Here is a 13,662-nt window from a genome sequence, read left to right as displayed (position 1 = left end):
GGTGACCTGTTTTTGTCTCATTTTGCTTCAATTGAGATTACATAGTTCAATCTTGATTTTCAACAACTGAATTGCTTTTTTATCACTTAATTATTGCATAGTACAAAAACGGACAGCATTTAAGATTTTAAAACTTAATTTGTGGAATGATTTAGTTTGGACAGGGAAAAAAAAACAACCCCAGCATATCTGCAAGCCATTAATAGCTGAGTGAACCAAGATCCAGACCTTGGCAAACCATGCAGGAATTGCACAGCTGAACAAAAAAAAAAAATCAAAAAAAAATCTGGGTGTCTTAGTTTTTAGGCCTGTTCCTGGGGTTATTTGGGGGCACTGATTTAGAAAATTGCCTTGGGCAGACTGCATCAGCTCTAATTTTTAAGATATGATTATGATGGTTTTCTATGGGCAAGCAGATGAAAACTGGTATATGGCATATATTCTGTATCTCAAAAACTAGAGCTAATAAGGGGAAATGGGTGCCATTTTTGTAACTGGCAGGTCAAATATACCCAGAGACAGGTCTAACATTTGAGACACCAAATGTGTGTTGGTTAGTGTTATTAATTAAAATCCTATTGAAGCCTGTGAGGCTACACTGGAGTTGGTTATTTATTATCATTGTTGCATCTTCTAGGATAATGGAGTCCATGTGAGTATGTTTATTTATTGGAATGATGATATCAAAAAAGTATGAATATTAACAGGAATATTTGCATTTAAAAGTGAAAATCCTAAACCTTGTCTCCACCCCCACTTCACGGACAAGCCGTAAAGTCTTTAAAGCAAAGATATAATTAGAGTAATTTTTAATGAGCAACTGAGCTGTCTAGTTCTGTGCTCCATTTAGCCTCATCCTACCAAATCATACTGGCAATTGGTCTCAAGGTGTTCAGTAAAATGTTATCCTTCCAGCTGAAGAACTGAACTCACTCTTGCGTCTGCTGAACTATGGCTCATCCTTTCTTCATTTCTATTTATTTTATTTAAATCCTGCTTTTCTCCTTGGAACCCAAGACAGCTGTGTCTTCATTGAGATCTGTAATAATCACATTTAAGTACAGTCAGGGCAGTAGCATGCAATGTGAAAGAATAGTGATAATGTAATGGATTAAGCTCAGTGTTCCAATCTGCCTGCCTTACATTCTTTAAAACTATTTCTGTATAGTGTCTACATTTTTACCGGCTGGAATTCCCTAAAGCAGTTACCAACGAGTTATGCATTTGTGACTGTTTAGTATTCTTGATCCCTATGAGCCTTAGCACACTACATTGTTGTAGCATTGTTATTCCACTTCAACAGCCATAGCAACATAGTATGGAATCCTGGGATCTGAAAGTTAGGGAGGGACACCCAGAATTCTCAGTGAGAAAGTAGTGCGATTGTCTTCTAGCTGAGGGGATGCAAAGGACTGTGAATTTCCCACTGTCTCCATGTACTGGGCAGCAACTGCTAAGATCAGCAGGAGTCTGTTCCCCTATCGATTGGGAAGCAGATGACTGACATTCCCATGTACCACCACATGTGATCTTGGAGGACATGTGTGGTTACCAGCACTGCTGCAGAATTTGAAGGCACTTCAAGCCAACCCTTACCAGGACTGCCTTCCATCTGGAAACCAATGTCTTCACTGTGGAAGAACATGCGGGTCAAGAATAGGTCTCCACAGCCACCTATGCGTCCACCACCAAGACACAGGAGGACCATCATTCTTAAACTACAAGGGATCGCCTAAGTAAGTAAGTAACATGTGATCTATCTCTGGTGTGAATGGGAATTGCAATACATCCAATATTGCTCACAGGAATGTGGGAAAATCATTCAGCTGCTTCTAAATCGACAGGGAAGCAGACTCCTGTCAAGCACAATTAATAGATGCTTCCTGGTAAATGGTGATGTGTCTAAGAAGCACTACATAGCTATGGGATGATGGTGGTTGGGTATCTGTGACCACCATTGTGGACTTCAGCCAATATTCATATATACATGGCATGGAGTCTGTGAAGACTGGATATAATACCGCATTTCTCCATAAATACCCAAATATATATTTATCGAGATCATTAAATAGGTCAGAACTAAAGGAACCTTTGACCCAGGTTTAGAATTTCAGCTCCCAAAAATGTTGATCTTTATAGCCAATGAGCAGGGATGGCAGCAGCTGCAATAGAAAACAGCTAGAAGGCCAAAGGTTTCTACTCTTGATGAAAGTCTACCTAAGAACAGAAACGGTGTGGAATATTTATTTACTTTTTTCTCTTCTTTTCTTTAACTTTATTTTTTGTGAATGAGGCCTCAGGGAAGTGAATGATTCAATTGTTTTTGTCCTTTTCTTTGCCATGTATAAAACACGTATGGACCTTTATAAAAACTTGGATGGCCACAGGCACCTAAAGAAGACTTGGGAAGGATTGAAAATGGGGTGAAGTTATTCATTTTGCTCCTGGAGACTTCATGGCTATGATTTAGGGGTTGCTCCCAGGAATGATTTAGAAGGCGATTTCAAGGGAATGATTTTAGGGGGACTTTAGGAAAAGGTTGGGTTGTTCCATCCCTGACCTAAAGGTAGGTTCTTTTGCCCATCCTGGACCTAAACATAGGTTTATTTGTGCATATGCTTAGCTGTTTGTCCATACTGTAAGCTTTTAAGACAGTGTTCCTCAAACTGTGCTCCTCCAGATGTTCGGACTTTAGTTCAGATAATTCCTAACAGATTGTAAACTGGCTGGGATTTCTGGGAGCTGCAGTCCAAAACACATGGAGAAGCAGAGTTTGAGAAATATTGTTTTAAGGAGAAATAGATAGAAAGGTATGGTTTACTAGGGAGATACAGTAAAGCATTCTAATAGCTCGCTCTTAGTTTGATTTCTACAGCTTTTCAGTGCCTGCTACATGGAGTCAGAGACCATAAGGACATAATTGCAATGCATTCTTGAGTCAATTAAAGGAGGTGAAATTTGGCTGTTTTGCCTTTGCTGCACAGCTGGGTTTCCTTAGTATGCTTATTTATTAAAATGCCATATGAAGCCCCTGTCTCCATATCTTGCTAACAATCAATTTAAAGGCTTTTCCTGAAGCCATGATTCATTTTCATTTTTTGAATGACGGTATATGATATTGCTTACTTACCCTCATTAATTCTTGGCATTGTTTCTTGGACTAATCAATAGTCATGTATACGTTTGTGAATGAGAAATCTTTCAAGAAAAGTTTAATGTTAACTGACAATAGTAGACTTTTAATTTAAATGATTTTTTCATGAAGAGATCAATGTTATAAAATGTGATCAGATAATATCTAATGAGCTTTAGTATAGTAATGAGAAGCTGTTACTTGGAAGCTCAGCTCTATAATGAAAATATCTATTCATTACCTCTGCACTGGCAATATACAGAAAATCAAAGCAGTAAACTGCAGCTATTAATAAGCACTGATATAATATTTCAAGTCAGTTACAGCTGTTAAGCATGTGATCTGAGAGCTAAAGGAGTTGGGGTGCTGTGAAACCATCTTAAATAGTCTTAACCCATGCAGAAAAAAACCAAAACATCCCCTTTGATAAAGCTAACTAAAATGTGCATTAATTCTGTCAGTAACACAGAAAGCCAGGCTATGGTATTTTCTCCTTCAAAGAAATTAATTGTTCTTCTTTTATCAGATGAACATCGAACATACAGATTCTACAACAAAGTATTTGTAATTTTAACCAGTGGCATCATTAGGGTTGTTTTCATCCAATGCAATAACTCATGTTGTCAGTCCCCATGGGACTCCTGCCATACCAGACCATATAGAATCCTTAGTAATGTTTTTTGTAGTAACATTACTTGTAAACTGCAATTTCAATATGGCAATAGAGGTAACATAAACAACTAGCAAAATTGAAAGTACACCTTTAAATTACAATATCATTCACACAGCCTAAATGTATTACATTTACATTAGCATGCTTCTTATATTGCATGGGTGTTCTAGAAACAACACCTCATGCAAAATGTTTTGAAAGCAATCTGGATTGTAAAGAGCCAAGAGGCGGCTCTGGCAACCAGAAGCAATGTACACAAACTGCACACATATTTTTCAGAATACTGAACAAAATGTTGAAGACAAGGTATGCATATATTATTTACTCCTTCAAAACTTCAGTACAATGTCCATATCCAGAAGGATTATATTCCTAGATTACATGTGGAGACATAAAACCATGGATAATAGTGATCCCTATTGAAATGAGGGACTTCTTGCCTAATACGTAACACCCAAATGTCACACTGGAAAACCTAGAAAATGTCTAAAGAGTACATATTTTGTTAGATGTGGATAAATGACATCGGTCCTGTGGATATGAGAGTTGGAGTTTATTCTCAAAACCAGGTAACAGGAAGACGCTTATGTAAAACAATATACAGTATCTGATCATTATAAGTCTTGGTAACCTTTCTGCTATTGTTTTCATGGGAATTAATGGATTCTGTGTGCCTATGTAAAACTAGTGGACACAGAGTAAAAAAAAAAAAATCATTGATTTCAATATCCACAGGGAGTTCTGTAACCAAACCTCAGTATTTTCACTTGTTTTTTTTTGGGGGGGGGGAGGGGGGTTGTGGAATTTTTACAACTCTAAGACTATTCATATTAAATGACATTCCTTGATGTTCTGCAAAGCATTGTAGGATGGTGGTGGAAGGGCTGTCATGTGGTGAAGGGAGCTGGAAGCCTGTTTCTACCAGCCTAATCTTTAAATAACTAATTCTGGATCTAGCCCAGTGGGTCTAAGTTTATTGCTATTTTGTTGTCCTAGTATGATTCTTTAATTGTTCAGGGACATTAGTCTTTAGCCATTAATTTAATTTATTTCTCATCTTTCCTCAAAGTAATTCAAGAGAAATTTGCCTTGATTATCCTCACAGTAGATCTGAGAGTCAGTGTCTGGGACAAAGTCTCCCAGTGTGCATCATGAATTAATGAATGTGGATCAACATGAGTTTACCTGTCCATAAACCAACTTTTTTTTTTACTGCACCCAGAGTTTTGAAAACTTATTTTCCCAAACAACAATTTTCCCCAGATTCTATGGACTTCATCACATGGAGGTCCTTAAGCCAGGGGAATCTGTCAGGCAGTAGGGTGACTCCATGGGGCAGTGGGGAAAACCTCCCGGCAACGTCCCTAGTCTCTCCCTTACTATTACGTGTGGTTTCCTGTCTGTCCCTGGCTTGGTCCCATTCTGTCCCTGACTTAGTTAATGAGAATACAGGTGGCTGCCAAAATGCAGCCAGGACGAAGCCCAGTTGGAAGTAGCCCTGCGTCATGTGATGAGCTATGTCAGGCTCCATTTTGGCTGTGTAGCATCCTAGGATGGGGCTTTCTACCCATGTGATGAGGTCCCATGTAGCCATACCAGCTGGAGGATTCTGTGAGATACAGTTCCATAATGCACATTTTCCAACCTAGGGCTACACCACACTTACTCTGACTTGTGTTCCAAGGCAAAGAAAGAACTATTTACGTATTGAAATTTTAACCACTGACGTATTAAAAATAGGAGCTATATTTCCTGGTTGAAAAACAATGCAAAACATGATAAGTTTGACGTCTGATATAGTTATGGCATTTATCTTCATGAATGAGGAGAGAAGCAGTAACTCATGTGTGGCATAGGCATTAGTGCAGCATTCTGTCATTGCCTCTCCTGTAAGCTGAAGATGGATGTCATAAAAGAGGAGTCATTATGCATGTTTTAGATTTATAGTGTATTCCTGAGCACAATTTACATTAAAAGAGCTTTCTCTGAAATCAGGGAGATTCAAACTCTATATCCTAAAGCCTGTTTATTTATTTAGCCTTAGCTGTTACAAAATATCAAGCTTAGAAGAAAAGAAAAACACCTGAAGTATGTTTTGTCTTGAAATGTGTTTTCTTTAAAAGAAGTACAGGAGTACTGCAGTTGACAAAGTTTCTGAAAAAGAAGCTCCCTTTCACAAAGTCTGTTTATCCCAAATTAGCCCTCTCCCTCATCCTCTGACAAGTTGAAATTTTCTAGCACCATTAGGAATAGGATGAAAAAGGGCTGAAGAGACTGCAGTGTGGCTGCAATAAACATTTCACATGTGCATGAGTTAATTCTTGATAAAATGTTCACTGAACCACGTTGAACTGTTCTGCTTTTTAATCCTATGTTTTCCATGTTATTTCTGCCTCCAGTACCAATTTCTTTGTTAAAAAAGTAATGCCTAGGAACAGATCTACCTTGTTAACTGAAGTATACCTGTAATAGGGGAAGAATTACTGTTGCTTTGCAACTACAAGAATCCCTGAACTAGTATGGTTAAACATAAAACTTTTTCAAAATCTGGTTAAATCCCACTATATTTAAAGGGTCTTATTTCCTTAGCTCCTACATTTACCCATCCCTAACTGGTCCATTTTCACAAGCATTGCTTAGTCACCATTGTACCACTATTGCCAGAAGCATAATCTTGGGTGCTTCCGGACAGCATCAAAACCCACACCAAAGTGGGTTTAAATAACAAGATTATATCAGGATGTAGCATCAGGACCTAGGATTCAAGATGATAAGTGCAGTGAGTTTCCATACACACAAAGGCAATATGGTGCACTCCGATAGCTCTGTCAGTTCTCTGGAGAAACTGGGTAATGGGAATTGTGTTTGGCCAGCAATTCTTCTTCTTCTTCTTTAATCACATAGTCGTTTCCGACTCTTCGTGACCTCATGGACCAAGCCAGCAATTACCTTTCAGAATCTCTCAGCAATCTCATAAAATAGGTCTAATTTAAAAATCAGCTCTCAGGTAGATGAGGTTGTATCTACACTGCCCTGTATCCCAGGATCTGATCGCAAATTATTTTCATATCTCAGGATCTGATCTCATTTTCTTATCCCAGGTTATCTGGCAGTGTAGACTCATATGCTGTGCAGCTCAAAGCAAATAATCTGTGATCAGATCCTGGGATATAGGGCAGTATAAATCCAGTCACAGAATGGTGCCCTTTTACAGTGCTCAGTTATAACATTGTGATTTCATTTTAACTGCCAGAACAACACCTTAATGAATCCTGGGATATTCAGTTTAGGGAAAGTATTCACTCAGCTAGAGACCTCTAGTATCTCACCCAGCTACAAATTCCAGGATTCCACTAGTTTTTCTCCCAGCATTTCTCTGGGTCTCCTTCTCAATCCCTTCCCCACCTCTCCAACTGGAGAATAAAAGCAGTGGAGGTGATTTTCCCAGAGCATAAATGTACAATGCTCGCTTTAGGTTACAGTTGTAGAATTATTCATCAATGCCAGCTGCATTCATTTAGTTTAAGGAAACATTTTAGCCTTTTGTCCCTTGAGTCAGCCCACTTAATGAGACAATTCCCTTTTAAAAGCCTTCTGTTATAACTCTTTTGTCAGAAGGTTAATTTTTGTGTTTTCTCTCCAGAATAAAAATGTCAAATGTTCTTAATGAAAAAAGAGCCAAGGAGCCAGATCCTCAGGACACTGACCTGGCACAACCCCAGCTCGACTCAGGCAGGCTGTCCTTTTTTTTAAAATGCTATCGAGAGGGCTAAAAGTGAAATGTACTCCATGTGATCGGTAAATAATTTCATCTAAAATCTATGGCATATATTTAACCTACTTCACTTTCATACATCAAGATTTTTAAAATTTTCTTAAATCTAGTATTGAGTACATTGTAAATACAGTATACAATTCCAGTGTATTGAAGGTTAGGTTTGGTTACTTCAAGACTTTATATTCCATGTCAGGATACTTGAAATCTTATATAGGAAGGAAAGTAAATTAATACACATCACTGAAACCTGGTGAGTTACAGGTCAAGATTAGTAAAGGTAAAGGTTTCCCCGATGTTAAGTCCAGTCGTGTCCGATTCTGGGGGTTGGTGCTCATCTCCATTTCTAAGCCGAAGAGCCGGCATTGTCCATAGACACCTCCAAGGTCATGTGGCTGGCATGACTGCATGAAACTCTCTTACCTTCCCACCAGAGCGGTACCTATTAATCTACTCACATTTGCATGTTTTCGAACTGCTAGGTTGGCAGAAGCTGGAGCTAACAGTGGGCGTTCACTCCGCTCTTCGGATTTGAACTTGGGACCTTTCGGTCTGCAAGTTCAGCAGCTCAGTGCTTTAACATGCATGTAATAAATTAACACACTGAGCCACCGGAGGCTCCAGGTCAAGATTAGGACATAGTTTATCCTATTCACAAGAAATAGACCAATAAAAAACCAAGAGGAGTCACATTATATTTCAAAGATGTGTACACTTTCAGGAGGATCCATCACTTAGCATCATAAAATCTTAGAACTGGTAGAACCCACAAGGGCCATCTAGTCCCCTGTCCTACCATGTAGGAATACACAAGTAAAGCACTCCTGACAGTTTAATTCATCCTGTTTTTAAATACTTCCAAAGACATAATCCACCATTTGCCAGGGCAATTTATTCTACCGTTGAATAATTCTTGAAATGAAAACATTCTTCATAATGTATAGGTGGAATCTCTCTCTCTCTTCCTTTCCTTTCTTGTAATTTTAATCTATTGGTTCTCAATTTAATCTATGTACTAACCAAAAGCAAGCTTGCTCCATCTTCCACATGACTTCCCTTCAAATATGTAAAGATGGTTATCATGTCACCTCCCGGTATGCTTTTATCCAAGCTGAACATGCTCAACACTCAGAAGGCTTGGTTTCAGGCTTTTGATCATCTTGGTTGCCTTCTCTGGATATGCTCCAGTTTGTTGCTATCCTTCTTGAATTGTGTGACCAGTACAAAAGTAAGATCTAAGCCTACTCCTTCCCTTAGGCTGGACACTACATTCCTAGTGATGCAATCTAGATTTAAATTGGCTTTTTTGGCATGACATTGTTTATTCACGGCTAGCCTTTGGTCTACTAGGATCCTTTCACGTGCATTGTTTATCAGCTTTTCAGTCAAGGATGAACATATTGAGCTGAACCCAAATTTATGAGAAGTATATGTTTGCAAAGTTAACTTCCAATTTTCAAAATAAAAGATATGATTTAAAGAAATCATGGAACTTCTCTTGATTTATCCTCATATTTGCAGTATTGGCTTGAGTGTTTCAACTCAAAGTTTATCTCCTAAACCTGTTCTTGGCCATTCTTGTTCTGTTTTTTCTTAATTATTGTCAATAAATGAATTAAATCAATAGCAAGGGAAAACCTTGGAAACTATTAACCTGAATGATGAAGGTTTATTTGCAATCTTTATACTTGGATTACATAACTGTAAAATCATACTGGTTAAACTAATTTTCAATCAGCAAAAGAAGATTAAAATGCTAAGAAGTTAAACACTTTACATTACATTTAACCTGTTGTACATTTACTAATATACAAACCAACCCTGCTTTTCCAGGAAATCTATGTGAGAAAATATTTTGTTAAAATTACTCTTTTCCTGAAAATTGTTTCTCTTTTTTTCTTTTTTTTTGTTTCTTTTTTTGTTTCTTCTGGAACCTGGCCACATAGCCCGAAAGACATACAACAACCCTGTGATTCTGGCCATGAAAGCCTTCGACAACACATTGTTTCTCTTTTGTTCTTACACGGTCACAATATGGTGTTTTTGGGGTCCCCGTGTCTTTTCCCCAACGCAACTCAGTACTTGGTGTGTTTCTAAGGTTGAGTACCTAGGGACAGGGACAGTTGATAATTCCAAAGGCAAAATTAGACTTAGGCTCCACGTCAATTTCAATGGTCTTACTCATCTTTCACACTATTTTGTCTTACAGCAAAAGTGAGTGACTCCTTAGTGCTGATAACTGCAAATTCTGATAACTGCAAATTCAATTGGAAGCCTGTGGCTTTTTAAAATGTTTGAACAGCAACTGGGGAATTGGGGCTTGGGAAATATTAAGAAAACAGGAGTTCCAGGAGTGATGTTTTTGAAATCTGCCAGCCTTTTGTGGGTGAACCATCACTGATATTGCTTAAAAATTGGGTTTGCAGAGGTTTAGGAAAATTTGCTACAGGAAGGAACCTTGCAGGGAGCTTTCTCTATTTCTGCCTTTCAAGAAAGTTCATGACAGTCTCTTGTCCTATCTTGTCCTTCCGTTCCCAATATCTGAACTGGTTTTGGCATAGGAATCAGTGGTGGAAGCTTTGCATAAAATGGAGAAGTATTCTTTCCACCTGGTCCTGATCAGTTTCAAGGACTCTCCTTCCCAGTAAACCTTGCTGTTCCCTCTGCATGCTCAATAAACCGCTAGCATCAACACCCACCTGAATTGTTTGCCATTGTTGTTCCCTTGCTAGATGAGGATATATCTTTTTCTCTCTGCAGAGCAGATGGAAGAACAGAAGAGACAGAATAATGTAACCCTGGGGTATCCAGGATTCGCTTGACCCAGGCTTCACAGCCGTCTTCTACAGAAAGGATGTACAGTTGCAGCTTATCAACTTCACTTTCTCACCCTCTCCCTCTTGGCTGACTACTAAAGGGGAACTTTGTTTTACTGCAGAAGTGAAACTGCTCTGATGGGGGCTTCTTATGCTCTAATCTGCATTGTGGTTACTGGGCTTCCTCTCTTTTGGGTCTGAGAAAGGCAAAATCTTTGTCAAGAATGCATAACTATGAAAACACGAGGAGGTCATGGAATCAGAACTAATTATCAAAATATCCGATCAAGTGGCAGGGATTCCATTGTGGTCCACTCCAAGAATCCACTTCCTTGAAGGCTCAGAGGTGCACTATCTGGAGGCCCAATTTTCATTTATAGGAAAGAGTGCATTTGCACATTTAAGGCTAGTGGACCAACAGCATATTCCTGGGGATGTCAGATGTGGCAATAGGGACATGTGTATTTTAATGATATCCTGTCTGGACTACTGGAGAACTGGATATAAGTTCCTTTATTTCATTTACTCATTGCCACTAGAGCAGATCAGGGCCATTTTCTCATTGGAGTACACAGTACTGATTGATGGAAATTATTGTTCATTTGCATAAAAGAGCTCTCTATTTTTTCTGCATAGTTTCAAAAGGTGAAGTGCTTTTCATTGCCATGTATGAGATAACAGCTCTATGCCATTATTTATGGTAAGCAATATAAATAAAATGCAACTTTAAGTGAGATAGTGTGAATTCTGTCAAGAGTGTTCCAGTAGAAAGGTTATTCTGGTTTATTCTACTGAGATACAATAAGATCTCAAGATAAATTCTAATTTATTGGTTTGTTGGGTCGACCATTTTTTCTGGATCATGATTTCTTCCCGTGGTACTAAAGAAGACCTTCTTATAACACAAAGGTTTTTATGCAACACATAAAACCACATGAGATTAGGTATATGGAGAGTCAAATGACCATGGGTGAATCATAAGTAAATTGAGATTTACTTTTCAAATGGTTACATCTTTCATCAATCCGAGAAACCTAATGCATTACATTATTAAATGTGTTTAAATGTGCCTAAAAAAACTGAATTGAATTTTGGACAGGTTTCCTTGAAAAGCCAGATCTGGCCATGATTATTCATGCCTTGGTTACATCTTGAGTGGATTACTGCAATGCACTCTACGTGGGGCTGCCTTTGAAGATGTCTCGGAAACTGCAGCTAGTGCCTTTGTATAGAAAGAAATGTCCCCGCTGGGGGAAGGGTAAGAAATCTGATTTTTCTGCAATTCTTCTGCAAGAAAGCAATATGGATAATGTTATGGGAATGTCACCCTTCTAAAACACCCTCAAAATTGATTTCCCCTCTTTAGGATGCTATACTACAAGAGGCATTTTTCCTCACTAGGAAGTAAACCAATCCCTGGAGTAGAACATATGGAACTATTCCTCCATGTAGGTGTGTGGCAACATTTCTAGCAAAAATGAATAACAAAAGTTAAATCAGGTATGGGGGTGCAGCAGTGGATGTGACTCTCCAAGGCTGACAATGGAGTTCCCCATTCATTTGCAGTCACAAATGAATGGCAGCCACAGCTTTACTTCTTCCCCCGAGGACACACAATACCTAAAGCAGAGTGTCCGGCTCCTCACTTCACTGAGGAGACTTTTACTTTCACTTTCTATATCTCCCTCTATGTCTCAGCACATACACAACTGGGACCTAACAGAGGGAGCCGACCTTGTATGCTGCATAGCCACGCATATCACTATGTCTTATTTTCGGGGTATGGCTTGTATTGCACAAATGCTTAGAAATCCTGCTATGACTTATTTTATGGGTATGTCTTATTTGGGGGGAAACAGGGTAGCTAGTGAGCAGATCAGATATATTTGGGTGAGAAAAGGAAGTGAACAATTTAGGAAATTTTACAGCCAAACAACGAAGAAAAAAGGTCAGAATTATTGCAAAGAGAAATAGCAGCCATGGTGATTGTAGATGCATGTGGATGGGCTTGTGCATTTTTGCTTTCAGTCAATGATAAAAATTTAAGGAATAGTGTTGTTTGACTAAGTTTCGATTTCCTCTTCCTGCTCCTATTTTTGAATGTAACCTACAATTAGGAGTTCCAGAAAAAACAATGACTCACATAATGAGTTTAGAAGTGTAAACATGAAACACTTGTTTGTTTGTTTAGGCTTTGAGCTTTCAACTTATATGCCAAATTATAGTCATAATCATAGTTGCTCTTTTTTCTGCCCTTGATGGATACTAGAAACTTGAACATTAACTAGAATATCATGAGTTAATTACAAATAGAAACTTGTTTTATCATTCAGGTAATGCCTGTTTGGCTTCTGCTTATTTGATTGCTGGTTTTAATTGTTTTCTTATTTATACTACTTTAGATTTACATTTTTGAGTTATGCAAACGTTGTTGAAGGCTTTCATGGCCAGAATCACTGGGTTGCTGTGTGTTTTTCAGGCTGTATGGCCATGTTCGGAGCACCCGTTGGTGCAGCAGATTAAACTGCTGAGCTGCTGAACTTGTTGATTGAAAGGTTGGCAGTTCAAATCTGGGGAAAAGGGTGAGCTCCTACATTAGCCCCAGCTTCTTCCAATCTAGCAGTTTGAAAACATGCAAATATAAGTAGATCAATAGGTACCACTCCGGCAGGAAGGTAACAGCATTCCATGCTGTCATGCTGACCACATGACCTTGGAGGTGTCTATGGACAATGTTGGCTCTTTGCTTAGAAATGGAGATGAGCACCAACCCCCAGAGTCGGACACGACTAGACTTAATGTCAGGAGAAAACCTTTACTTTTATGGCCATGTTTCAGCAGTATTCTCTCCTAACATTTCGCCTGCACCTGTGGTCTCTGAAGATGCCAGCCACAGATGCAGGTGAAATGTTAGGAGAGAATACTGCTGTAAAATTGCCATACAGCTCAAAAAACTCACAGCCACCCTATGCAAAAGTTCATAAAGTTTCGAACAGTACAGATTTCAGCACACAAGAATATTCCAGTTCCTTCATGAGTTTAGCAGGTCCAAATGATGTACATTTATAAATAAGATCAGACAGATTTCTTTTGCTTTCATGATCTAGGGCATTATACTTTCATGTATCCTGGCTACTAGGCACCAACAAGCAAAACCCACCTAAAATGCTTCAATGCAGAGTGTTCCTGTTGGAAATATTTCATTCCATTCTTGCAGTCAAATACTTGCAAGGATCAACAGTACTTGCAATGTGCCAAATGCTTG

General features: G+C 38.7%; 1 protein-coding gene across 2 annotated transcripts in view; it reads right to left on the bottom strand.

Moving 5' to 3' along the window:
• The window catches only part of bank1 (B cell scaffold protein with ankyrin repeats 1), a 188,610-nt gene extending 178,080 nt beyond the window's left edge, over nucleotides 1-10,530 (bottom strand). For both annotated transcript variants that reach the window (XM_008118265.3, XM_008118264.3), the window contains exon 1: nucleotides 10,281-10,530. In XM_008118265.3, the coding sequence (XP_008116472.1) occupies nucleotides 10,281-10,296 (16 nt within the window). In that variant the 5' untranslated portion in view covers nucleotides 10,297-10,530. The remainder of the gene's footprint in view (nucleotides 1-10,280) is intronic.
• Between the last annotated feature and the right edge of the window lie 3,132 nt (nucleotides 10,531-13,662).

The sequence above is a fragment of the Anolis carolinensis genome, chromosome 5, assembly GCF_035594765.1.
Source record: "Anolis carolinensis isolate JA03-04 chromosome 5, rAnoCar3.1.pri, whole genome shotgun sequence".
Lineage (NCBI taxonomy): Eukaryota > Metazoa > Chordata > Lepidosauria > Squamata > Dactyloidae > Anolis > Anolis carolinensis.
Note: the sequence above shows the minus strand (reverse complement) of the source record. Positions and strands in the feature narration are given on the sequence as shown.